The sequence below is a fragment of the Lontra canadensis genome, unplaced genomic scaffold (genome assembly GCF_010015895.1).
Source record: "Lontra canadensis isolate GAN:19392208 unplaced genomic scaffold, GSC_riverotter_1.0 scaffold51, whole genome shotgun sequence".
Taxonomy (NCBI): Eukaryota; Metazoa; Chordata; class Mammalia; order Carnivora; family Mustelidae; genus Lontra; species Lontra canadensis.
This window is the reverse complement of record NW_022631045.1, coordinates 13,135,016-13,159,245: the sequence shown is the minus strand read 5'-3', so window position 1 is coordinate 13,159,245 and position 24,230 is coordinate 13,135,016. Positions and strand designations below refer to the sequence as shown.

Genomic DNA, 24,230 nt, shown 5'->3' with positions numbered 1-24,230 from the left:
GTGATAAATAGACTTTTTCAGACATGCAGGAGCTGAGAGCAATAACCACCAATAGACCCACACTACCAGGAATGCTAAAGGAAGTCCTGGCAGAAGGAGTAGGCTGCCAGATGAAAATAAGAATTTAAACAAAGAAACGAGAAGCACTGGTAATGGTGACTACAGGGGTAAATCAATAACAATTTTTTTTCTATTACTTAAATCTCTTTAAAGATTACTGACTAAACAAAAATAACAAGTTAGTGTGGGGTTTACAGCATACATATAAACAAAATACATGAGAAGATAGCATGAAGGCCAGGACAGAGGAAAGGAAAGCATACTACTGTATGTTTCATCCCACTGTGTGAGTTTCTTCTGCCATCTGTGGAATGCGTGACATCACCCGAAGGTAGATGGGATCGATATACGTGTGCAATAAACCCCAAAGTGGCCACAAAATTAAGAAAAAATGCTGTCACTAATAAGACAATATAGGAGATGAAACAGAACCATAAAAAAAAATTCAATCCAAAAAGAAAAAGGCAGAAGGGGAATGAAAGAAGTTAAAAAGGACAGAAGAGACAAACAGAAAACAAACAGCAAAATGACAAACTCAAACCTAACCCTATTAATAATCACACACAACGTAAATGTCTGTACATCCTAATTCAAAGGCAGAAATTTTCAGATTGGTTAAAAAAGTAAGGTAATCCTCTATGCTGCATACAGAAACACTCGAAAGCTGCAAGCTGATTCAAAGGAAGAAGATATGCTTTTCATGCTAACACTAATTAAAAGAAAGATGGACTGGCTCTGTTAATTACAGACTTAGAACATTACCAGTAATAAAGAAGGTCATCCCACTGACTGACTTCACTTAGCACCAAAGCCTCTAGCTCCATCCATGTTGCTGCAAATGGCAATTTCATTTCTTTTTTATGGTGTATTCACACACCACCTCTTCTATATCCATTCAGCTATTGATGGACACATGGGTTGCTTCCCTATCTTGGCTATTGTAAATGATGCTGCAGTACACATAGGAGTGCACATGTCTTTTCAAGTTAGTCTTTTCATTTCTTTGAGTAAATACCCAGTAGTGGAATTACTGGATCATATGGCAATTCTAATTTTAATTTTTTTGAGGAGCTCCATACTGTTCCATACAATTTCACTCCTATTTGGAATTTAAGAAACAAAACATACGAATAAAGAAAAAAAGAAACAAACAGTAAAACAGACTCTTGACTGTAGAAGATTGGTGGTTCCCAGAGGGGAAGGGGGTGGGGGGAATGGGTGAAACAGGTGAAAGGGATCAAGAGTGCCCTCATCGTGATGAGCACTGAGTGGTGGACTGTGGAATCACTGTATCATACACCTGAAATTAATATATGAATGTTACTTATACAGGAATTAAATAAGTAAATTTTTTTTTAAAAGGATGTGATTTCCTAATGGTGAAAGGATCAAGAGGAAATCATTCTAAATGTTTAAGCTCACAGACACAGAGCTTCAGGATGCACTAGATGAAAGCTCATAGAACCCTGTGCCCCAACTCCAACCCCTGGCAACCGCTAATCTGTTCTCCATCTCTACAGTTTCGTGATTTTGAGAATGTTATAGAAATGGACACATACAGATTTAATTTTAAGAGTCTTTTAAGACTTTCCTTCCTGCAACTTATAAAAATGTGAAGGATAAAGTTTAGCACTGTTAAAAACTTTTCCACAAAACTAAAACAGCAGTTGTGGTTTTCCCTCCTTCGCCCTGCTGTTTCTCACTATTTCAGCTTCACTGTCTCCATTATGTCAAGGCATGGAAAAAGCGACCTCTCTCCTTCAGCAATACACCTGTGATTTTACTTCAGTACTATAGTAAACCTTTCAACTTGAACTTGGTGAATCATTATTGATTTTTTTGTTTCCTTTTTTTTCAATAGAAAGTTCCAGTTATGGCAATTCTCGCCAGCTCTCCTTCAGCCTTCCCATTCTTCCATCGCTTAAAATGATTAAAATTTATAAATACTAAAAGTCTAAAATATATATTCTTAACAACTCTACAAGGGAAGCAGTGTTTCCATTTTTCTCAGGAAGAGCACTAAATCCAGAGGATTAACTATAGCCTAAAATGTCAAACTGTAAACTTTGGAATTACTAAGTACAAATAAATACTGACATTAATGTGTTCTGCTGCAAATGCCAGGGTTCTCTGAAATACACTTTGAGATGTATTAATGTAGATAATGCTGAAATGTCTACGTAGCATGGGAAAAAAGACATCTTTTCTCAGTTATGCCAATAAAATAACCTGCAGTTGTATTGAATATTTCAACACAGAATTCCAAGCGAGATGCTATTCTCAGGTTGTTTTACCTCTTTAACAACAGAATGAATTTTAAAATTAATCTCTCCCGCCTACTTCACTCATTCAGTTTTTAAATACTGATTAGCAAAGCAGACCCAGCCTGTTCCCATGAGGAACTTTTGGATGTTCCCTGGAAGAAACAGATACTGAGTCAGACAATCATACAAAGGTAGACTCCAAATGTAACAGCTACTAAGAAGAAGAAATACATGGAATTTGAGACCTTAAGATAGAGGACACAACAAAGAAGAGTAGGTCTGAGAAGGCTTCCTGTGCCTCACATTAAGTTCTTCGGTGTGATGGCTAAGAAGTCAAGGGAATTATGCTTTCACTTCACCAGGGAAATCTTCAGGAGGCTCCTGGGCCAAACTCAAGCCACAGAAGGGTTTTGTTTGATGTGCACATTTGAAAAAATTTGAATTTAGGTGCCAATATTTGGAAATCGGGTGATTTTACATAAAGGGCGCACTTCAAATATGTGCTCCCTAGATATGAAAAAAAAAAATCACTAGGCAAAGATTTTGCCTTGTACAATCAAACCTGGCAACAACAAACTAACTTTGTCCAACTCCAGCTCCCACTTCCTAGTTCCCCTCAGTCCTCTGTCCCATCTCGTATGCTCATCGCATGGTCGGGGGATCAGATGCCATGTATGATCTCACTAAACCACGTTTTTGTCTGCTAGAAGCTATGGACCCACAGCACCAAGTATGGTGCTGAATAAAGAACCATTCACTAATAAACACCACCCTCTTACTGAACCTTTTTTTTTCCAAATTACCAATCTTTATTTTATTTTATTTTATTACCAATTTTCTGTTCCCAGTACTATCCTAGGCACTAAGGATACAGCTGTGAATAAAACAAAGCCCCCTGCTCTCACAGCAAGACTGTATTCATAAGGGCTCTTTATCTGCCCCACCCCCACCCCTCATGCCCATCTTCTTCTCCAGTCCACTAAGTCAGTCTCCATGCTCCACTCTCCATGCTCCACCCTCCCCTTTCAATCAACCAGACTTACAGGACAGGGAATAGGGCCCAGATCTACTAGACCCTGGAGGCCCAGGGTGAAGAACATAAAATTCATTCCACAAAGGTGATTTATATTTATAATTTAAATTTATATTTATTTTTTATTTATATTTATTTGTATTTATTTTATTTATTTATTTTATTTTATAAATTTAAATTTATAATTTAAATTATAAAATTTAAAATTTGCTAGGAGCCACATTAAAAATAGGTAAAATAAGTGTCAATAATATATTTTACTTAACCCAATAGGCATTTTCATTTCAACATGTAAAGAAAATTTCATATGAAATGTGTTAGCATGATGGTACTTGTGGATTTTTTACAGATGCCCTCTATCAGATTGAGAAAGTTCCCTATTCCTAATTTTTGGACTGTGTTTTAGGATGAAATAGTGCCATAATTTCTCAAACGCTATTTCTGTGGCTGTTAAGATGGTTATGTGGTTTGCGGCTTTTATTTTATTACAATGGTATGTTATATTGATTGATTTTAGTATGTTGAATCAACATTGCATTCCTACGATAAATCTCACTTGGTCATAGTGTATAATGCTTTTTACATACTTCTGGATTTGGTTTGTTAGTTGTTGAGGTCTTTTGCATCTATGCTCATAAGGGATATTGATCTGTATTTTTTCCTATGCCTTTGTCTAGTGTTGGTATGAAAGCAATATTGGCCTTGTAGAATTACTTGGGAAATGTTCTCTTTCCTTTTTTGGGGAAAACTTTGTAAAGGATTCATATTAATATGCTCAATGTTTAGTGGAATATACCAGTGAAACTATGTAAAGATTGGGCTTTTTTTTTTCCCCTGTGGGAAACTTTTAATTTAACTTAATTTCTTTACTTGCTATATAGATCCATTCAGATTTTCTATTTCATCCTGAGTTGGTTTTGGTAATTTATGCCATACTAGAGCTTTGTCCATTTCATCTAAGCTATCTATCTCCTTGGCATACAGTTGTTTGTAGTGTCCCCCATGATCCTTTTTCATTTCTGTAAGGTCAGTAGTGATGTCCCCTCTTTCTTTCCTGATTTTAGTAATTTGAAACTTCTTTTTTTCCTTGGTCATTTTAACGAAAGATTTGGTAATTTTGTTGATGTTTTCAAAAGGACCAACTTTGGTTTCATTGATTTTTCTCTCTGTTGTTTTTCTATTCTCTACTTTCTTTATTTCTACTCTAATCTTCATTCCCTTCCTTTCTATTTGCTTTGGGTTTGATTTGTTTTCCTTTTTCTAGTTTCTTAAACTGGAAATTTAGGTTATTTGAGACCTTTCTCCTTTAGGCATCTGCAACTACATATTTTGCTCTGAACACTGACTTACTTGCATCCTTTATGTTTTTTATATATTTTGTGTCATTTTCACTCATTGCATTCACTTTGATCCACTGGTTATTTTAAGAGTGTGTCATTTAATTTCCACATTTGTGAATTCCCCAAATTTCCTTCTGTTATTGCTTTCTATTTTCATTTCAGTGTTTTTGGAGAGCATATATTGTATAACTTCAATCCTTTTAAATGTAGTGAGGTTTGTTATGGCCTGTGATGTTTTTTTCTAGAGAATGTTTCATGTTCACTTAGGGAGAGTATGTATCTCATTGTTGAGTGGAGTGTTCTACAGATGTCTCTTAAGTCTAGTCATTGTATAGTGTTGCTCAAGTCTTCTGTTTCCTTGATGATCTTCCTCTTAGTTGTTTAAGCCAATTGGAAAAGGGTTATTTAAATCTCCTCCTATTATTAAATTGCATAAATTTACCTTCAATTCTGTCAAGTTTTGGTTCATGTGTTTTGGGGCTCTATAATTAGGTGTATATATGATTATTGTATCTTCCTAATACACTAACACTGTTATCATTAAAAAATATCCCTTTTTGTGTCCAGCAACAATTTTTGTCTTAAAGTCTATTTTATATGATATTAGTACAGCCACTCCAACTCTCCTTTGGTTGCTGTTTGCATGGTATATCTTTTCTATCTGTTTATTTTCAACCTATTTGTGTCTTTTAATTTAAAGTGTGCATCTTTTAAATAACATACAGGTGGGTCATGCCCCTACACACACACACACACACACACACACACACACACACACATTGTGCCAATCTCTGCCTTTTAATAGGAAAGTTTAATGCATTTACCTTTAATGTGATCACAGATAGGTAGGATTTACATCTGCCACTTAACTTTATTTTCTATATGCCATATGGTTTGTTCCTCTATTACTGCCTTCTATCCTGTTTAATAGATTTTTTTCTAGTGCATTGTTTTAATTCTCTTTTCAATTCTTTTACTATATTTTGGGGGAGTTATTTTCTCAGTCATTGTCTTGAGAATTATACTTAGTAACTTAACTTACAATAATGTAGTTCAGATTAATATTAACTTGAAAACTTCAATTGTAACCAGAAACTTTCCTGCAATACATTCCTTTTCCTCCTCCTCCTTTGCGCTAGTATTCTGTGCCATATACATACATATATACACAGGCATATATGACACGCACACAAATTATATCTTTATATAAGCCCATTAACCATTTTATATCTTTTGCCTTATGAAGTTGTATTTTTAAAAATTTTTTAAAAGACATGTATTTATTTTAGAGAGAGAGAGAGCGAGCGAGAGCATGAATGGGAGGGGCAGAAGGAAGGGGAGAGAATCTTAAGCAGACTCCAGACTGAGCCCAGAACTTGACACAGGACTTGATCTCACAACAATTAGATTATGACCTGAGCCAAAACCAAGAGTCTGATGCTCAACTGACTGTCACCCAGGTGCCCCTGAAGTTGTATTTTAAATCAGATAGAAAAGAGTCACAAACAAAAATACCATGTACTCTCTTTTATAGTTCCCTCTGTATTATCTTTACCAGTGCTCTGAATATCTTGTGTGGATTCAAGTTACCATCTAGTTTCTTTTCCTTTCAATCTGAAGGACTCCCTTCATGATTTTTGAGGGTCAAGTTTGCTAGTGATGAATTCCCTCAGTTCTTCTGTATCTGAGAATGCCTTAGTTTTTCCCTCAGTTGTTTTTTTTTTTTTTTTAAGATTTTATTTATTTATTTGAGAGAGACTGAGGGAGAGAGAGAGAAGAGCAAGCACGAGTCAGGGGAGAGGCAGAGGGAAAGGGAGAAGCAGACTCCCCCTGAGCAGGGAGCCCAATGCTGGGCTTAATCCTGGGACTCCAGGATTGTGACCTGAACCAAAGGCAGATGCTTAACTGACTGAGCCACCCAAGCGCCCCTCTCCCTCAGTTTTGAAAGATGGTTTTGCCAGATCTAGAATTCTTGGTTCAGTATCGTTTTCTTTCAGTATCTTGAACATGCTCTCCAATTAACTTCTGGCCTCTATGATTTCTAATGAGAAGTCAGCGGTTTATTTTATTGAGGATCTCTGTACTTGATAAGTCATATTCTCTTGCTACTTTTAAGATTCTCTTTGTCTTTATCATTTGACAGTCTATGTGTGTGTAGGTATGGATCTCTTTCAGTTTATCTTACTTGGAGTTTATTGAGGTTCTTGAATATGTAATGTTTTTCATCAAATTTGGGAGGTGTTTGTCCAATCTTCAAATATTCTTTTTGCTCCTTTTTCTCTCTCTTATCCTTCTGGACCTCCTCCATACATATGTTGGTGTGCTTGGTGGTGTACCACAGGTATATGAGATTATGTTCTATTTTCTTACTGCTTTTTTTCTTTCTGTTCCTCAGTCCAGCTAATCTTAATTGACCTGTCTTCAAGTTTGCTGTTTCTCTTCTCTGCCAGTCCAAATATGCTATTGAGCCTACTAATGAATTTTTCATTTCAATTATTGTACTTTTCCACTCCAGAATTTATATATTCTTTATAAATTTATATTTCTCTTTATTGATATACTCTATTTTGTAAGGTTTCATTATCATATTTCCCATTAATTTTTAAGACATATTTTGCTTTAGTTCTTTAAATATATTTTTAATAGCTGATTAAAATCTTTGCAGAGTAAGTCCAACAACTTGGCCCCCTCAGGGACAGGTTTTATTTACTACTTTTTTTCTCCTGTGTATAAACCTACCTTCCTTTTTCTTCAGGTGTCCCACACCTTTAAATAAAAAACAAACAAACAAACAAAAAAACTAGACATATTAGAAATATAATAATTAATGTGACAATTCTGGAAATCAGACTCCCCTACCCCAACTCTCCAAGATTTATTGTTGTTGCTGTTTTTTGTCATCATTGCAGTTGTTGCTATTTGTTTAGTGACCTTCCTGGACTAATCCTACAAAGTCTGTATTCTCTGTAACCACTGTTGCCTCAGTTAGTTTACTGGATAGCTAATGATTAGCCTGAGATTTCTTAAATGTTTTGAACAAATCAGCCTCCCAACACTTGCTGAGGAATTCTGCATGTGTTTTGGGATATGCCTGCAACACTCGAGTAATTTAAACTTCTGCCTTAGCTTTTATTAACTGCTTGCTAGGACCTCAAAATCAGTCAGAGGCGAGAGATTAGGGCCTTGTCAGGACTTTCCTGGGCATGCACACAGTCCTGAATATGTGCTCAGTCTTTTAATTTCCTAGGACTATGTCAGAGCTTCTAAAAGTCCCTTAGGGAGATACCTTATCCTCATGTCTCACTTCTAAGTTTTTGACCAGGTCCTTATTTGCCCAACTGCTATTGCCCCCTCAGCAGCTGATCTATTAAACAATTGCCACTGATCATTTTTGACAAATGCCCTGAGGACAAGATATTTCCTGAAGAGCAAGTTCTAAGCTCCAATCAAGCTTTTCCAGGGAACTGCAAGACAGGTCAAACAGGGACAATGCTCTGGGAATGGGACTTCTTAAGAAGCTCCAAATGAGGCCTGTACAGCCCAATGGTTGCAATGCTGCTGGTTTTTACAAGCACCATGTTTGCAAGACTGCTATTTTTCAAGGTTACTGTAGACCTGAAGAGAGGGATATGTGAGCAGTTCAAGTTACAATGCCACAAAGACTGCTTAATGAGATTCAGCAGTTTTTCCTGAATAAACACTTCTCAGATTGTTGGAAGACTTTGGCTAATTTCAAGAGTTTTGAAAAGGTTGATTTTGGCCATCTTTGCCAATGTTTTCATTGCTTTTATGGAGGATTTACCCCCCCACTGGATTTTGATGGCTAGGCATAAGTAAAGAACTCATATTGCTATAAGACTTCTGATAAATTCTTTAGTCTACACCTGGCCTTAGGCACACAAAATTACTTGTGACTATAAATTAAAGGCTCTATGAAAGTTAAGGGTCTTTGCTGTTGTTGTTGTGTTTTTATTTTTTTTTTAATTTTCATTTAAATCTGGAAAATCCTGTATCATCCCATGGACCAGTTTCTCATCCAAAGGCTTAGAAGCTCCATCTTTTTTCTAACTTTTACCTACATCTAGCATAGCTAAAGGATAGCTAAATTAATTAAGGAAGAAAAAAAATCTGTTTTTAGAATAATGGGAAGGAATCTGAAGAGTAAGAGAGTGGGAGTGTGGTGAAGGCTTCTCCTCTATTAACCTAGTTTTAGTTGAGGCCTATTTCTTGATAATGTCTGCATAGAAAGAGCACAAGATCTGGAGACAGAGAGGTCCATAATCTCTAGATAGCTCCCCTTCTTCTAAGCAGTATGAGCTTGGGCATGATACTCAGACTCTGTTGCCTCAGTTGCCTCATTTATAAAATGTGCATAATAATAATTATTTTATAGGTTTTTCTTATGCTTAAATATATGTGAAAGTGCCTAGAATAGGTAATAAGCACTCAGTTGAAAACCAGTTTTCTTTCTCTCAATAATATGGAAACACTAAGAATATGTAGGGAATAATAAGATGAAAGTATAAAAGCTGACGAAATTCTAAGCACAAAATTATCTAATGACCTAACAATTAGCTTTCCAAGAAGAGATTACATTAGGACTGGGATATTTTTTTTTAAAGCCCCAAATATAATGTATTTTACGTGTGAAAATTAAGATTGTATATAGTAAAATACCCAGTTTTTGGCATATGTGACATACTCAACAAATGTTACATGAATGTGTTCTTTGATTTTAGAAAAAGCTCAGTAAGAAATGGTAAAACAAGTTTTGATACTTAACAAGCTAAACTTCATTTATCTAGAAAATTGACTTATATGAAACACCTTCTTCTAAAACTATGCTGAATAAAGTAAGACTTCAAATTATATATTTTTTTAAGAGTAGGCTTTACATTTTCTTTCTTTCTTTTCTTTTCTTTCTTCTTCTTCTTCTTCTTTTTTTTTTCTTTAACTGTTTTCTCTTACAGAAGAGAAGACATAAGCCATGCTGGCCAAAAGAGTGTTTTCACAAAAATAAAATAATTCAGACAAATCAGAAGCAGGTACTCAGTCTTTTCAGTCATTTCAGACTCAGAAATATCTTAAACTTCCCAACAGTCTCTAGCCCTGCCAGTCTAGCTTCTTAGGCCTAACCAATTCCATAGCAGTTTTCTCGCAGTCTTTGTGTTTTCTATAAAAGTCCAATTTTATGTCCCACTGGTCACCATTAACTCTAGCAGCAAATCTTCCATCTGTTTACCATCCTGATCTAAGTACCTCAACAGAAAGGAAAGTCTGATTGCTTCTTTCCTGACATTTGAACTTTAAAGAAAACACACCAGCGATAAAGAGACAACTGTGTCCAATGAATGTAAAACAACGAATAGTGGCTAATATGTACTGGGCATTTACTACACACTGGGCAATATCCTTGATATAAGTTACATAATATTATCCTTATAACAGCTCTATGAAGTAGGTACTATTTGGGATTCCCACTTTTTTGCGTGAGAAAGTTTCCCAATGTTAAGAAACCAGGTCGCAGAGCTATTTAACTGTACGTAGAGCCAAGAATAAACTCAGGCAACCAACAGTTTAAACTATGATACTTCAGAGAAACTCTTACTCTCCCATCTCATCCGTCTCAACTCAAAAAACAGAAGCTGCAGCTCTGAAGTGCAAGAACTAGCTCGTACAACTCTTCTCTCACAACACAGATGTCCCAGACTCCTCTGTCTCCTCTGTGTCCTGCCCGGCCTTGAGGACCAGAAAGTCATCCAGTCAGCTGCCCTCACTTTAGTGCGGCCAGAAACCCACACTGCCAGGGTTGCATGCAGCAGAAGGAAAACGGGAAAGCGAGAAAGAGAAAAGAGTTGGATCAAAAGAGACATAAATAAAGGATGAGAGAAATCTGTTGAGGGACACAAGAAACCTCAAGTGATAACCAGATAGAGTCAAGCTTGACCAAATGTGAGAAAGGGAAACTGATCTTCCTGTTAGAGAATGCAATATCCCATACATAGCCACATACACCCCCGAGATTTCTGCGATAACCTGAGTACACAGTGTGGATCAAGGCATGGACTTAACCATTCTGTAACACCGGCAATTTAGTCAGGAGCTCTTGTAGAAGGCAAAAGAGAACATTATTTTTCATCTTCAGACTACATGGTATGGGTTGTACAGCTGATATGAAGTTAGTTATCAACCAATGTTTAAACTTGGCAGGTCTTTCTTATCCCTCTCTTGGTTAAGACAAGTTTCTCCGTATCATTTAAAGTTCAAAGACATGAGACTGGAGGGAAAGTCACCTTTTTGCCAAGTGTTCTTATGACTTGGAAGCAATGGACATTTGTTCATGGCCCTGTCTGATTTCTGGCACACAGCAGATAAGCTCTGAGAAACACACACCCACTGTTACATGGAAAAGAAAGAACAGACATCAAAGCATCACTTACTTTATTTTTAGATACCGTAGCAAGGGTATTCCATTTTCTTAAGAAGGTCCAATAGGGGGAAAAAAAAATGAGAACATCACTCTCATGCTCATGCAATACAGTGATCTAAATAGGTTCCAGTTCATTTTCTGTAGTCATCGGCCATTAGAACACATTCAAGCCCCTTGGTTCCGTCTGTTCCATTGCCAGGGAGAGCTCCTTGGAAACACTTGGTTAGGTCACAAATACAATGCATGCAAGACAAGTCAGCATAATTTTCAAGTCACTTGCTACTTCCAGGAATGCCAATTTCAGCATTAACTCTATGTCTTCCCTTCCCAAGATGTTACCACTGCCATCAAAGAGATCTGGGTCATGTTCCTGGCTTTGAAGCTTTCAGCTTCCTTGAACACTACAGGAGGCAAACCAAGAAAGCTAGAGAGAGGCATGCACCAGAAAAAATAATTTTCAAGTTATGGGCTCCTCTAAGAGTATCTTTTTAATTTTGAAGCTTTGAAGAGAGAAGAAAAAATAAAAAGTGAAAACTGGCCTTCACCAAAACCAGAGAAGATTAAATCTCCATTTTCTTGGGGCTGCCCCTACCCATAGCCATGTTTTTGGGATCGGTCTCTGTGCTAAAGAAGAAACTGATGAAAAAAATTTAGGTGTGCAGTCAATTCAGAGCCACAGAGACTGACAATACATCAAGATGGAGCTCTCAAAATATCTAGGAAGCAGGAAAATTCTGGAGGGGTTGAAAGGACAGACCTGACTGGGATGTCCAACCATAACCAGGCTGGCTCCAGAATAGGAGGTGTGCTTGGTCCCTGGTCATCAACCTGACGAGAGAGGGAACCCCAGCCCTTTCTGATCCTCCTAGCTCTCCCACCCTGGTGAGGAAGCACCATTTAGTCAGCAGAGTGACCTCTGGCACACGGCAGTGGTCCCAGAGGACCGGGGAGAGCCTGGAATCTCAGCCATTTCATTCCTGTTGAGTGTTGGTCAGATGATCTGACTTCTCAAAGTCTTGTAAAATGGTGATAATAAAGCTTGCCTTGACTACTTCCCAAGGCCACGGAGAAGGTCAGCTACAGTAACATACATTGAAGTGTAGTGCGAAGGTATAGGGGCTAGAAGATACAGACCCTAGAAGATGGACTTCCTAAAAATTACATAAACCCTGGGTAAAAGGAGGAACTGCCCCACCTGTCTGCCACCCAGTCAGAGAGACCACTAGTCCCTGAGAAGCTGCGCAGGCTCGGCTGAGACAAGCCCTGCACACTGGTGAGTGCAGGCCGCGGCTGGCTTTGTGCTGCTGAGCCTTGCCTTGCCTTCTTCTGGAGAAGCGCTCCTTACCCTCAGGTACCGCTCCGTCCTCCCAGTCCCACCTGGTGCTGTAGTGGAGCTGGCCCTCAAGGCTACAGCTATTGGAGGGTGAGGCTGGGCTTGCATGAGAGATCAGAGGGGCGAGTCAGAAGGCTGTCTTAAAACTAGAGACAAGAGAAGAGGGGCAGCTTCTCCCAGGAGACACCAGGAGAGATCTGAGGCTGGTGCAATGTGCAGCCTGTTTTCCACGAAGTGGAGGAAGCTGGTTTGAGAAGAGGAAGTGAACTCTCAAGAGAGGCAGACACTCTGGACCTCCTGGTGCTGCGAGGCGTGTTTCCGATGTTCTCAGACTCTCCGCCCTGCCCCTGCCACCCAGCTGGCCCTTCCTAGGAAGAGATGACCCAGCTAGGAAACTCCTAAAGGAGTACAGGCCAGGTTTTGTAACACAAGTTGGACAGACTGACTCTACGTGAAGCAAACAGTAATTGCCATACCAAGGCAGACTGACTCATGGTCCATTCAAACTGTCATATTATTTATGGCAAGCGCCCCAATGGATGTTTGCAGGAGGTCATGGTTGTCCTAAAAAATCAACCTCGGATGGCTTTTAAGAAATCCCAACATGCCATTGTGTCTGCTAGGGTTCGGTGAATTTATGCTCACCTTCTGGCATCCATTTGTATTTTCAGTCTTTACCCACTCTTAAAGATAATCCATCCAAAATATGTATGCTGTGAAGTAGTACTTATTTGGTATATTTGTTACAATAGAAATAAACTTGCATGTAGAAAGAGTAAATAGTGAAATATGGGTAAAAATAGAAAAATGAGAAAAAAAATTAAGAACACTGACTTCATACTGGGATACACACAGGATAAAAAAACTGGAAAGAAATATTTCCAAAATTGGTATTTCCCAGTGGCAAGATGATAGATAATTTTCTTCTTTATATTTTTGTGTCTTATTAAAGGGTATATATTACTATTCTAATAAAAGAAGTTACTGGGCACCTGGGTGGCTCATTTGGTTAAGCAACTGCTTTTGGTTTGGGTCATGATCCTGGAGACGCAGGATCGAGTCCTGCTTCGAGCTTCCTACTCAGTGGGCAGTCTGCTTCTCCCTCTGACCCTCCCCCCTCTCATTCTCTTCTCTCAAATAAATAAATAAATAAATAAAATCTTTAAAATGAAGAAAATAAAAAGAAGTTACTAAAAAAAATATTGGGAGAAAAATGTCTAAATGAAGATTTAAGATTTTTTTTTTATTTGACAGAGAGAGAGAGAGAGAGAGAGGTGTCACAAGCAGGCAGAGAGAGAGGGGGGGAAGCAGGCTCCCCACCGAGCAGAGTACCCAACGTGGGGCTCGATCCCAGGACCCCAGGATCACGACCCGAGCCAAAGGCAGAGGCTTTAACCCACTGAGCCACCCAGGTGCCCCTCTAAATGAAGATTTAAGTGCTCGAAATTGAGCAACAGATACAGCAGAGCCTCAACAAATGCCTTAGGCTTCTGCAGGAAATCAGCTCTGGCTACAGACTTTGGCCAACTTGGATCCTAGTTGTTCTAGGGGCAGATAATAAAACAGTCCTCAGAACATATAGATCTGACTCTTTCAGCACACAGCCCATTCCACTTTAGCAACAGTCATACCTGGAAAGTAAAGTTACCTTTTAAAAATATTTAAAAGGCACATACAAAGGACTTCTGAAAAAAAAGGCTGGAAGTCCTAAGTGGCATACTCTGCTTCCAGAGACACTGGGCAAGGATGGGCTCTGAAGCTTAAGGCCAAGGCGCCCAGCATTCAGAAGCCAATGGTGGTGACGCAGGACGTACACACCTGGATTCTCTCCAGCCGCTGGCATGTATTGGGGGTTCAATACATCTTTATATGAAAATGATAACGAACTGGGGAACCTGGGTGGCACAGTTGGTTAAGTGTCCAACTCTTGATTTTAGCTTAGGTCATGATCTCAGGTTCGTGAATTTAAGCCCTGCTCCACACACCCCCAAAAGATAGTGAATTGAATAATTATGATGAAATGCATAGATAGGTCGAAGAGGTACCACTAGCTTGCACACTAACAGTGGGGAGGCTCAGAGGGAAGATGTCTTGGAAGAGCCATGGGCTGACTTTAAAGGATAAGGAGGCATTTGCCAGGCAGAGAATGTGGAGAAGAGCAGCCAGAGGTCTAGGCAGACCCAAAGTCACTGGGCATTCAAAGAAAGAGACATTGTATAACCCCAATATCCCTCAGTATTTTAGTGAGTGTTACAGTGAATAAGTAGTATGAGTACATAGTGAAATAAAAGGCAGAAACAGAAAAATGAGAAAAATTTAAGAATACTGGAATTCATTTTGTGATCCATACAATAGCTTAGCTTTGTGGAAATTAAAGTCGAATGAGCCTTGAAGAAAGGCTAGAATTTGGACAGAAGTGGAAAAGGAGGACAAAGGGCAGTGTAACAAAGACTAGAGGAAAAAACTGGAATGTGAGACATTTTTCCTTTCAGTGAATGTTTATTCAATGCTTACTCTGTCCCAAGTCTGGGGCTAAGAGCTTGGGGTGCAAGGAAGACCTTTGGAGACTGGGACTGTGCTCCCCACTGTAAAGATGAAGAAATGGAGACTTTACAAAGAGGATGCAACTTGTCGGAGGACATGGATCCAAGAAAAAGCACAAGCCCAGTTTTAGCTGTGTTTTATTATAACACGTTAGAAAATACTGATGAGTTGTTTGTTATCATGGTGAAAGCTTAGAGGATATGGGGGAAATCCATGCAGCTCCTTTTCTGCTATTCAAATTAAACATTATGTTTTATTTAGGTAAATACCCAGTACTAGAATTACTAGATCATATGGTAGTCCTACTTCAAACTTTTTGAGGAACCTCCATCCTGTTTTTCACAGGGGCTGCACCACCTTAAAGGCATTCCCATCAACAGTGCACGGGGGTTCTTTTTCTCCACCTCCTCATCAACACTTATTATTTCCTCTTTTTGATTGTAGCCATTCTGTAAAGGTAAGGGGATATCTCATGGTGGTTTTGCTTTGCATTTCCCTGATGATGAGTGATGTTGAGCACCTTTTCCTGTATCTTTTGGCCACCTGGATGTCTTCTCTGGAAAAGTGTCTATTCAGGTCTTCTGCCCATTTTTTGATCAAATTATTTGAGGTTTATTTTATGTTGAGTTATAGAAGTTCTTTATATATTTTGGAAATTAACCCCTTATTGGATATAATGTTTGCAAATATATTCTCCTTTCACTAGGTTGCTTTGTTTGATGGGTTTCCTTCACTATGCAGAAGGTTTTTACTTTGAGGCAGTCAAAATTTTTTAAAAAAGCTTTTTATTTTGATGTGCTTTTGTTTCTCTTACCATAGGAGACATATCTAAAAAAATGTTGTTATGACTATCCCTATGTTTATTGCAGCATTATTTATAATAGCCAAGATATGGAATCTAAGTGTCTATCAGTAGATGAATGTATAAAGAGGAAGATGGTATCTCAACACACACACACACACACACACACACAAAACTGAATATTACTCAGCCATAAAAAGGAGAAGATTTTGCTATGGATGGACCTAGAGCGTTTTACACTAAATGAAGTAAGTCAGACAGAGAAAAATACCATGATTTCACTTATATGTGGAATATAAAAACAAAACAAAATAAACAACCTATAAAAAACAACAACAAAAAAACAACCTATAAACCTCTGACCTATAAATACAGAGAACAAACTGATGGTCACCACAAGAGGGGAGGTGGGGAGAAGGGCAAAATGCGTGAAGGGGAGAGGGAGATACAGGCTTTCAGTTATGGAATGAGTTAAGTCATGGGGATAAAAGGTACAGCTAGAAAGTACAGAGTCAGTGGTATTGTAACAGCCTTGCATGATGACAGATGGTAGCTACAGTTGTGGTGAGAATGACATAGGTACAGAGTTGTTGAATTATTATGTTGTATACCTGAAACCAAGGTAACATCATGTGTTAACTATGCTCAAATGAAAAAAAAATAAAACATTTCTTACTCTTGTTTTATGAAAATTTATTTCTGCCTCAGAGGATAAATACATGAGAGTTACAAGTTCTTGTAAGTGTCCTAAATCTTTTAGAACAATTACTAGCAGGACAGCATCAGGCTCAGCTTCATCATACCAACTGACAACTGACTAAGCCCATCCCCTCCAGAATGTGCTCCGCAAGCAAAGGGAGCAGATCTAATGACCATCTAAGAAAGGTCAGTGGGGCTCCCACCAAAAACAACTTTGTAAAGACAAAACCAGCCTCAGGATTTGTGTGGGAAATACTACACATGCTCCATGCGGGGGAGTTTAGAGACTCCCACCCCGCAGAAGGCCTGCAGAAGACTATCAGCAAAAGACATATCTTCCAAGAAGCTGAGCTTCACTACTCAGAGGTTGTCTACAATCAGCACTTGAATTGTTCCCCGTCCCTCACCCAGCTAAGTACAGTTTCCTCCCCTGTGAATAAGCTCTTTTGAAAGTAAGGAAACTTTCAGCTCACAGGCTGGATTTCCAAACACAAACACGCACGCACGCAAACAATGTTGCCCAAGAACAAAAAAACCCACCGACATTTTTCTTCTGAGATTAACCTTGTGCCTTGTACATACAGTTATATGTACTGTATGTACCTTGTATACAGTTATATGTACTGTATGTACCTTGTATACAGTTATACATACTGTCTTTAGGGTCACTGAAAAGTCATTTAGATCTATAGCAATTCTTCCTTTACCACATACTTTCAACTGTTACTTTTTTCCAAATAAGAGGTGCTTCTTGTGGGCTTACAAAAAAGCTATAGGACTCTAATCGGAAATAACATTAATGTAAATTGTCTCTACCCTTAAATAGGAAAATCAGTTTTGCTTTTTCAATTTGATTTCTTTTTCAATCATTTAATTAGAACATAGTTCTAAAGCCTGCATTCATACAATGCTTTCAAATCTATTTTTGTATTCTATTTGGAGAGACAAATCTGATATTATTTGTGAATGTATGCTCTCGCTCATAAAAGGCTCCTTAAGTCATCTGGGATGACTAAGGGAGGCAGACCACCTGTGATTCTTATTTCCAAAAAGCAATCCATCCTCTAACCTCACAAAAGCAGGCACTATTCATGCTCTGGGGAAATAAATAACAAATAGGATTCTCCCTCAAAATACTTTTCAACGTGTTTTTTTTTGAGATAAAGGGGAATAACGTCATTGCAAAATTTGCCTACAGCTGAAGATGTGATGTGGTCTACTTTGATCTGGGGGGCTGTTTAATCAGGGGGCTGACTCAGACATGCTTTCAGACCAAGCTAACCCAGATGAATTTAGTGGTCCTGAGATCATTTCTGTCCTTCCTTTTATCCTTCACACAACATTAGGGTTTCCCGATGTTTTGACATCTCCTTGGAGCTGATGCAGTCACAAGGTTCAGCCATGCCAGCAATCCACACAATCTTGTACCCTACTAGGCTCCGTGGACCTGTTCCCAGCCCACCTCTCACATTAGGGTAGATTTCAACTCAGCAGAACTGACCAGTGTAGAAAACGTGATTAAATGTTAAAAAATATTAAATGTTAAAAAATGTTAAAAAATGTTAAAAAATGTTAAAAAATATGACTTAAATGTTAAAATGTTAAAATATGTCTTAATGTTAAATGTTAAAAATGTTAAAAAATATGACTTAAAAAATTTTACTTTTGGGGGCAGCAAAGAAGGATAGAAACTTACACCAAATTCTAAAAAACAGAGATGTTGATGGTCTCTTATAGTAACTAAAACTGCAAATAGGGTAGTACCCACAGACCATTTTGGAGAAACATTTAAGACCATTCCAAACTACAAGAGATGCCTACCTTGCTTAAACGGGAGGCAGTTCTGTCCCCACTGGCCTATGAAAATCAAGTCCCTAAGTCGGACTACTTCACAGGTATCCCTTCCAAGTTCCAGCTTTTGTTTTTCTGGGACATCCGACTTCTCTAAAGAAATTGAAAATAAGAGGCCTACACAGTGCTTTTTAATATATTCTTCAACATATAACACAATGTTATTGTAGGCAACTTGATAAACAAACGGGAATTAAATGGCGGGAAAGAAGTATCATTCCAAGGTCCAGTGGCTGTGCATTTGTCTCATGGATAAATCTCTGAAGTTCTATTTGCCTCTCAGCTAATGCGCTTATATTCCAGTATGCAGAGTAAGCTCTTCAGATCCCAGAAATTTTCTAAAACTGAATACAAACTGCTTCCACCAAATGCTTTTGAAAAATTCTTATACAAATTTTTGTTTTCTTTCTTTAGGGCCCAGCTTCACTATAGCTATGGTGCTCACTCCACCCAAGATGTATTCTCCTTCTCTCAATCGTACAACTTACTGGGGCTGATTTCTCATCTGCTAGAGACAACAACAACAACAAATGTGTATTTGTGATGACAGGCCTCACAGCCTGTGCTTCCATGTGCACCCCTGATGATACTAATTCTGGCCCCCACAAAGAGAGCTAAACCTGAGGCTGGCCAATCCTGCCTCCCGGCCCACTGCCAAGGGCTGTCCCTGTACAGGGCTTCCTGGTGGTGTCTGCACACCAGCAGCATCAGCATCACCTGGGAACTTGTTTGAAATGCACATTCCCGAGCCCCCTCCCAGAGCCACATTATCAAATACTCTGGGGGTGGGGCCCAGTTGCCCAGGTGATCAAGGAAGGCCCTCCAGTTTGAGAAGCATTGTTGCCTGGCAGGAAAATCCACCAATGTTTGTACACTCAAAGCCTGCAGGTGGCAGTAAAGGCCGGCTAGAAGGACAGGAGCAGGAAACAAGTTGAGTTTCAGAACCTGCCTGCCTGATAACACCGGGCCGCAGCCGCCAGCTCAGCCACTCCAGTAAGTTCAAAGGTCATAGGACATCTCCGCTTGGAACAGGAAGCTGACTGAAATTCTCACAGTGCTGCAGTAAACACATCAAACCCAGGATTGTCAGGGATGCAATCAATATGTAACTATTTTTGAAGGTTTTTGAGTTTAATACAGTGAGGCTACAAACACACCTCAAGAATGAAAATGTCAATATTGATCAAACAGAACAACGATCAAACAGAAAATAAGAAACTCAAAGTATCATCGGCCCTTGTGTGTATCTGAATCAAAAGAATGCCCTTCATTCTGCAAGAATGATTAGAGTTCCTGCCCTTAATATCTCACTGAATTGATGTAACAAAAGCAAGAGGATTTTTCTAACATAAAGCATGTTTACAGGTAAGCCTTTGCTAGATTCGGCCAAAACCCCGAATTTTGCTTTGATGGCTTTAATATACAGACATCTATAGTGAGGACATGGACTAATGGGAACTCTCCTACACCGCTGGTGGGAGTATAAATCGGTACAACCACTTCGGAAAACCGTTTAGCAGCATCTGCTAAAGCTGAACACACAGGTACCTAGAAGCAGCAGTTCCACTCCTGGGTATATGCGCCCCAGGGAAATGAGTGTCTCCTTCTACCAAAAGCCTCATAAAAGCATGTTCTTAGAAGTATAACTCACAATAGTTACAAAGTGGAAACATTCCAAATGCCCACCCACCGTAGAGGAAATAAACATGAAAGTTCATACAGTAAGACACACACAGCAATGAAAACACAAACCACCCGAAAAACCAAACCACTGCTAGACACAATATGGATGAATTTTAGGGATATAAGGCTGAGTAAAAGAAGCCAGACCTAAAGGAGTACACACTTATCCAAACAGGCAAAACAAATCTCTAGTGACAGAGGTCAGTATAAAGGCTACTAAGGCTATCTAACAACAGGCATGAGCTCGCTGGAAAAGTTCTGTATCTTGACTTGGGGTATCATTACAGGGGTATATACATATGTATACATGATGAAAATACAGGGGTGTATTCGCCGAAATGCACACTTAAATTTGTGTACAGTTTATACCTCTTTATAAAGGGAGAAAAAGTTAAACACACACATATAGAAATTATACTTGGCAGACTGTCACATTTTCAATAATTTTCAATATTCATCATAAAAGTCTAGGTTCCTGAGTAACTATCACATCGTCAGAGTATTATCTGCTGTAAAAATAATGCATTTACTGAGCTAAATCTAAAATTAAATACAGTGAACAAAGGATATTCCTTATTTCCAATGTTATGCCATCATATCAATGTATCTACTATAATGGGGTCAAACTTCTCCAACTTGCTCTCCCTAGTCCCAAACCCCTTTCATTCTGACATTTACTGGACTCCATCATGTTTGGAAACTGACTGACTATCCATTATCCCAAGCCCCTGCAAACACCGAATGGTTCCTCATCACTCAGGGGGTGGCTGAAGCCTGGTTCCAGCATTCCTGTCATGATCTACCCCCCGGAATGTCTTTGAACCACCTTTGTCCTAACCCCTACCACCACCTGGCTTCCCTCCTGCCTCCTTCCCTCCACCTACGGCCTGGCCCAGGGCTGGTGCCCTATAAAAAAGTGCAGGATCCGATCCAGTGGGAACCCAGAGGTTGGACCAGCTGCCCAGTGCAAGAGTGAGGGACAGCTAACTGCACCCCAAAGCAGACACTCCAGGGCCCCACTGCGTGACCCGAGACCGTGAGCCCATGTCGCTGCGCGTAGGCCTGGGCCCCTCCTGCGGCCCACCCTAGTGGAGGCAAGACGCTCGGTCCGTTTCTGCGCTTTCGCATTTGGGTTGTGAAAACGGCAGCTAGCTGTAACGAGCGACCAAGATGAGGAGCAACAATCTGAGAAAGAATCCCGTCCCGAACCCGGGCCCGAGGGGCGCACAGCACCACTACGCACCGCGCAGGGAGGCGCAACCCGCTGGGGAGCGTGCGTCAGGCAGCGGGGGCCGAGGGCCGACGGGGGCGCGCCGCGCCGCTCCAAGTGGAAGTCCGGCGGTGCGCCGTCCCCGTCCGCCGGTGCGCCGTCCCCGTCCGCCGCTCCGCGCTCTCGGGCCCGGCCGGGCGGGGCGAGCAAGAGGACGGGCGAGGCGCGCTGCTGTCGCGGGCGGCCGTGTTTACCTGGCAGCAGGAACACGTGTTGCCGGGCGCGAGCCCCGTTCCCGCAGTCCATGCCAGCCGCCTTCTCCGGGGCGCGAGCCCGACGCCTGCAGGCCCGGCGGCGGCAGGCCTCACCCGCGGGGCGCGGGGCCTGCCACGAGCCGGCGGAAAATGGCGGGAGAAGGGTCTATTCCGGGGAGCGCGGCGCGCGGAGGCGCCGCCAGAGCCCGGGAGGCGGCCCGCGGGACGAAATTACTTTCGTTTTCGGAGCCAGCCAGCTGCGCCGGTTAAGTTTTTAAATTTAGCTCCAGGCCGAGGCGACCCGAGGGGTGGCGCGTCGCCCGCCGGCCGGGGAAGGGTCGCGGCCTCTCCCCTCCGCGGCGCGGCCAGTGGTAGGTGCTCGCCGAAGGCGCCGAGTGACGCGGCGCGCAGGGCGGCTGCCCTGGGACGCGGCGGCGGGAGGGGTCGCCTGGACCCGCCGACTGGTGGCGCGGCCGGCGGGGAGAGTGCCGGGGCGAGACCCGGGTCCCCGGGGAGCGGAGCCCCAGGACAGAGGAACCTCCACCCCCGGAGGGCTGGAGCATTCGCGCCCACCCGGCGGGGAGGAAGAGCCTGCAGCAGGTTCCCTGTTGAGGGCGACCCCTATCCGATCCTAATCCTGAGGTCGCTCTTGTCAGTGTATCTTGTTCAGCAGTCGCGTTCTACGTTGAACTTAATGTCAGAATATTTTGTTTCGTGATTCATAACGCAATGTAAGCAGTCCTCAAACTGGGTTTAGCCCTTACCACTAAAAAGAAGTTAGTGTACGATTTGAGGCTCAAAATACGAATTTGTTATTTTAGAAGACTCTTGGTAACGAGTTAAAAATTGCATTTAAAAAGTGATGTTTAAAAAGAGTCATGAAATTTGGAGATTTAAACTTTGAAAAATAAAATTTTGTTTGAAACAGCAGTGCCCGGTACATGGTCTTTAAAAGGAGGATAATAAGTCCTTCCTTCATAACTTTAAAGAAAGGTCTCCCTCTCCCTTCCATTTCCAGTCCCCCTCCCCGGGGGCAATTACTGTTAACAGTTCATCTTCTGTTCTTCCAAAAATTTTCCTTGCACCATACAAGTCCATGTCTTATTTTTTTTTTTTTGCACAAGTGGAAGAATATCATTACATAACTTTTAATGCACTTCATTTTTCTGGAAGATAGTTAAATCTGGCAGTACTAGATCTCAGTCTTCCGAAAGGGGTTTTAACTTCAATTCCATTTCCCACAGGGGGTGGCAAATGCAGTTGAAGTTGACTGCAGAACACCCCTCTCTGGCTGAGGCGGGACATCGCAATGCCAGCGCTGGAACAGTCAGAAGATTAGTATTGCTCTGATCTCTTCCCTCCCCCAATATTATACCATGGGAAAAGTTATGGTGTGTAAGCTAAATCCCTAGGCACACCGTAATCATTACTAACAGCTACGAAAGAAACGTTACCCACAGTTCCCTCTCTCTGACATGCAGAGTTGTTTTCATTCTTCTCTGATCCTTTCCAGCCCTTGGCTGTATGAATATGTATTTGTTATGTGGTTGTTTCACAGAGTAAAGACAATTTTGTCTGCTTGTCTCCCTTAACGTTGTCTCCCTTAACGTTGTCTCCCTTAACGTTGTCTCCCTTAACGTTGTATAAATGGGTTTTCCACGGCATCCAGAATATTGTTAATGGAGACATTATTTCACACTGTTTGTTAATGTACCAAGCTTACTTAACCATTCCCTAGTGAGCAATATTTAGATGATTTTAAACTGTTATTATAAATAGCAATGAACTAGATGTACACAAAGCAACATGGGTGCTTCATATCAAGAGAAAAAAAAAGAGACAGGACTAGATTCACAGCAGAATACCAAGTAGATAAATTAAAAACACACATAAAACAACACTATATCTTTTCATAAAGATACATGTACCTTTAAGAGCATGTATCTGACACAGAAGGAAAGGTCTTCAAAATGGAGGAGAATGGGGAAAGGGACAGATAAGGAATGAGTAGGCAAGAAAAATCAAATAAGAGAGGGGCCAGGGCACACATGGGCAACTGTCACTATGTCTTATGAACTGGAGAGTATAATTAATCCTCTGATATTTAGGTCCAGGGACAAAAACTTTTTTTTAAATGTGTTGCAACAAACATTTCTAAAAAATTTTCTTTATCCACTTAAAAAAAAAATTATTTAAGTACCTTCTCAGAAGGTTACCAGTGGGGATATAGGAAACCGACTCCAGATTCCTGTTGCCCTCGGGGTAAATAAAGTCCAAGGTATGAACCTTGGAACACAGGGACCCTGAGATCTGGTCTGGACTTGCCCCTCTAGCCACACTTCCCATTGCCTCCCCTCCCTGTCCACACTGTGGCCATGAGGACCTGCTCTTGCCACATCTAGCGCTTGACACTGTTCCCAATGCTGGGATGCCCCTGCCTCCCACTAGCCTCATTCTTTCACCTTCTCTCTCACCCTCCACCACTTAGCCAACTTCTACTCATCAACCGGGTCTTAGACAATTCCTTCTCTACAGCACTTCTCCTGCTGCCCACACTTTCCTAAGAATGAGAGAGATGCCTCCAGTCTTCCCAGTTAAGTTACTAAGTAGTTGCGCTCAATCCTCCTTGAGTTTCTTGAGGAAGGACAGTATCTCGTAACTCACCACTTTATCCTCAAAAAATAACAATGGCTGTCTCTCAGCACTAACTGTTACAACACCATGCTC

At 40.6% G+C, this 24,230-nt stretch overlaps 1 protein-coding gene across 6 annotated transcripts in view; it reads right to left on the bottom strand.

Annotated features, from left to right (window-relative positions):
* RNASEH2B (ribonuclease H2 subunit B) overlaps positions 1–21,667 on the bottom strand; it is a 63,476-nt gene extending 41,809 nt beyond the window's left edge. For 4 of the 6 annotated variants that reach the window (XM_032874108.1, XM_032874112.1, XM_032874107.1 and 1 more), the window contains exon 1: positions 21,504–21,667. In XM_032874108.1, the coding sequence (XP_032729999.1) occupies positions 21,504–21,555 (52 nt within the window). In that variant the 5' untranslated portion in view covers positions 21,556–21,667. Of the gene's footprint in view, positions 1–11,137; positions 11,157–21,503 lie in introns of those variants that run through there. The other 2 variants (XM_032874111.1, XM_032874109.1) reach the window with 2 other exon arrangements.
* Between the last annotated feature and the right edge of the window lie 2,563 nt (positions 21,668–24,230).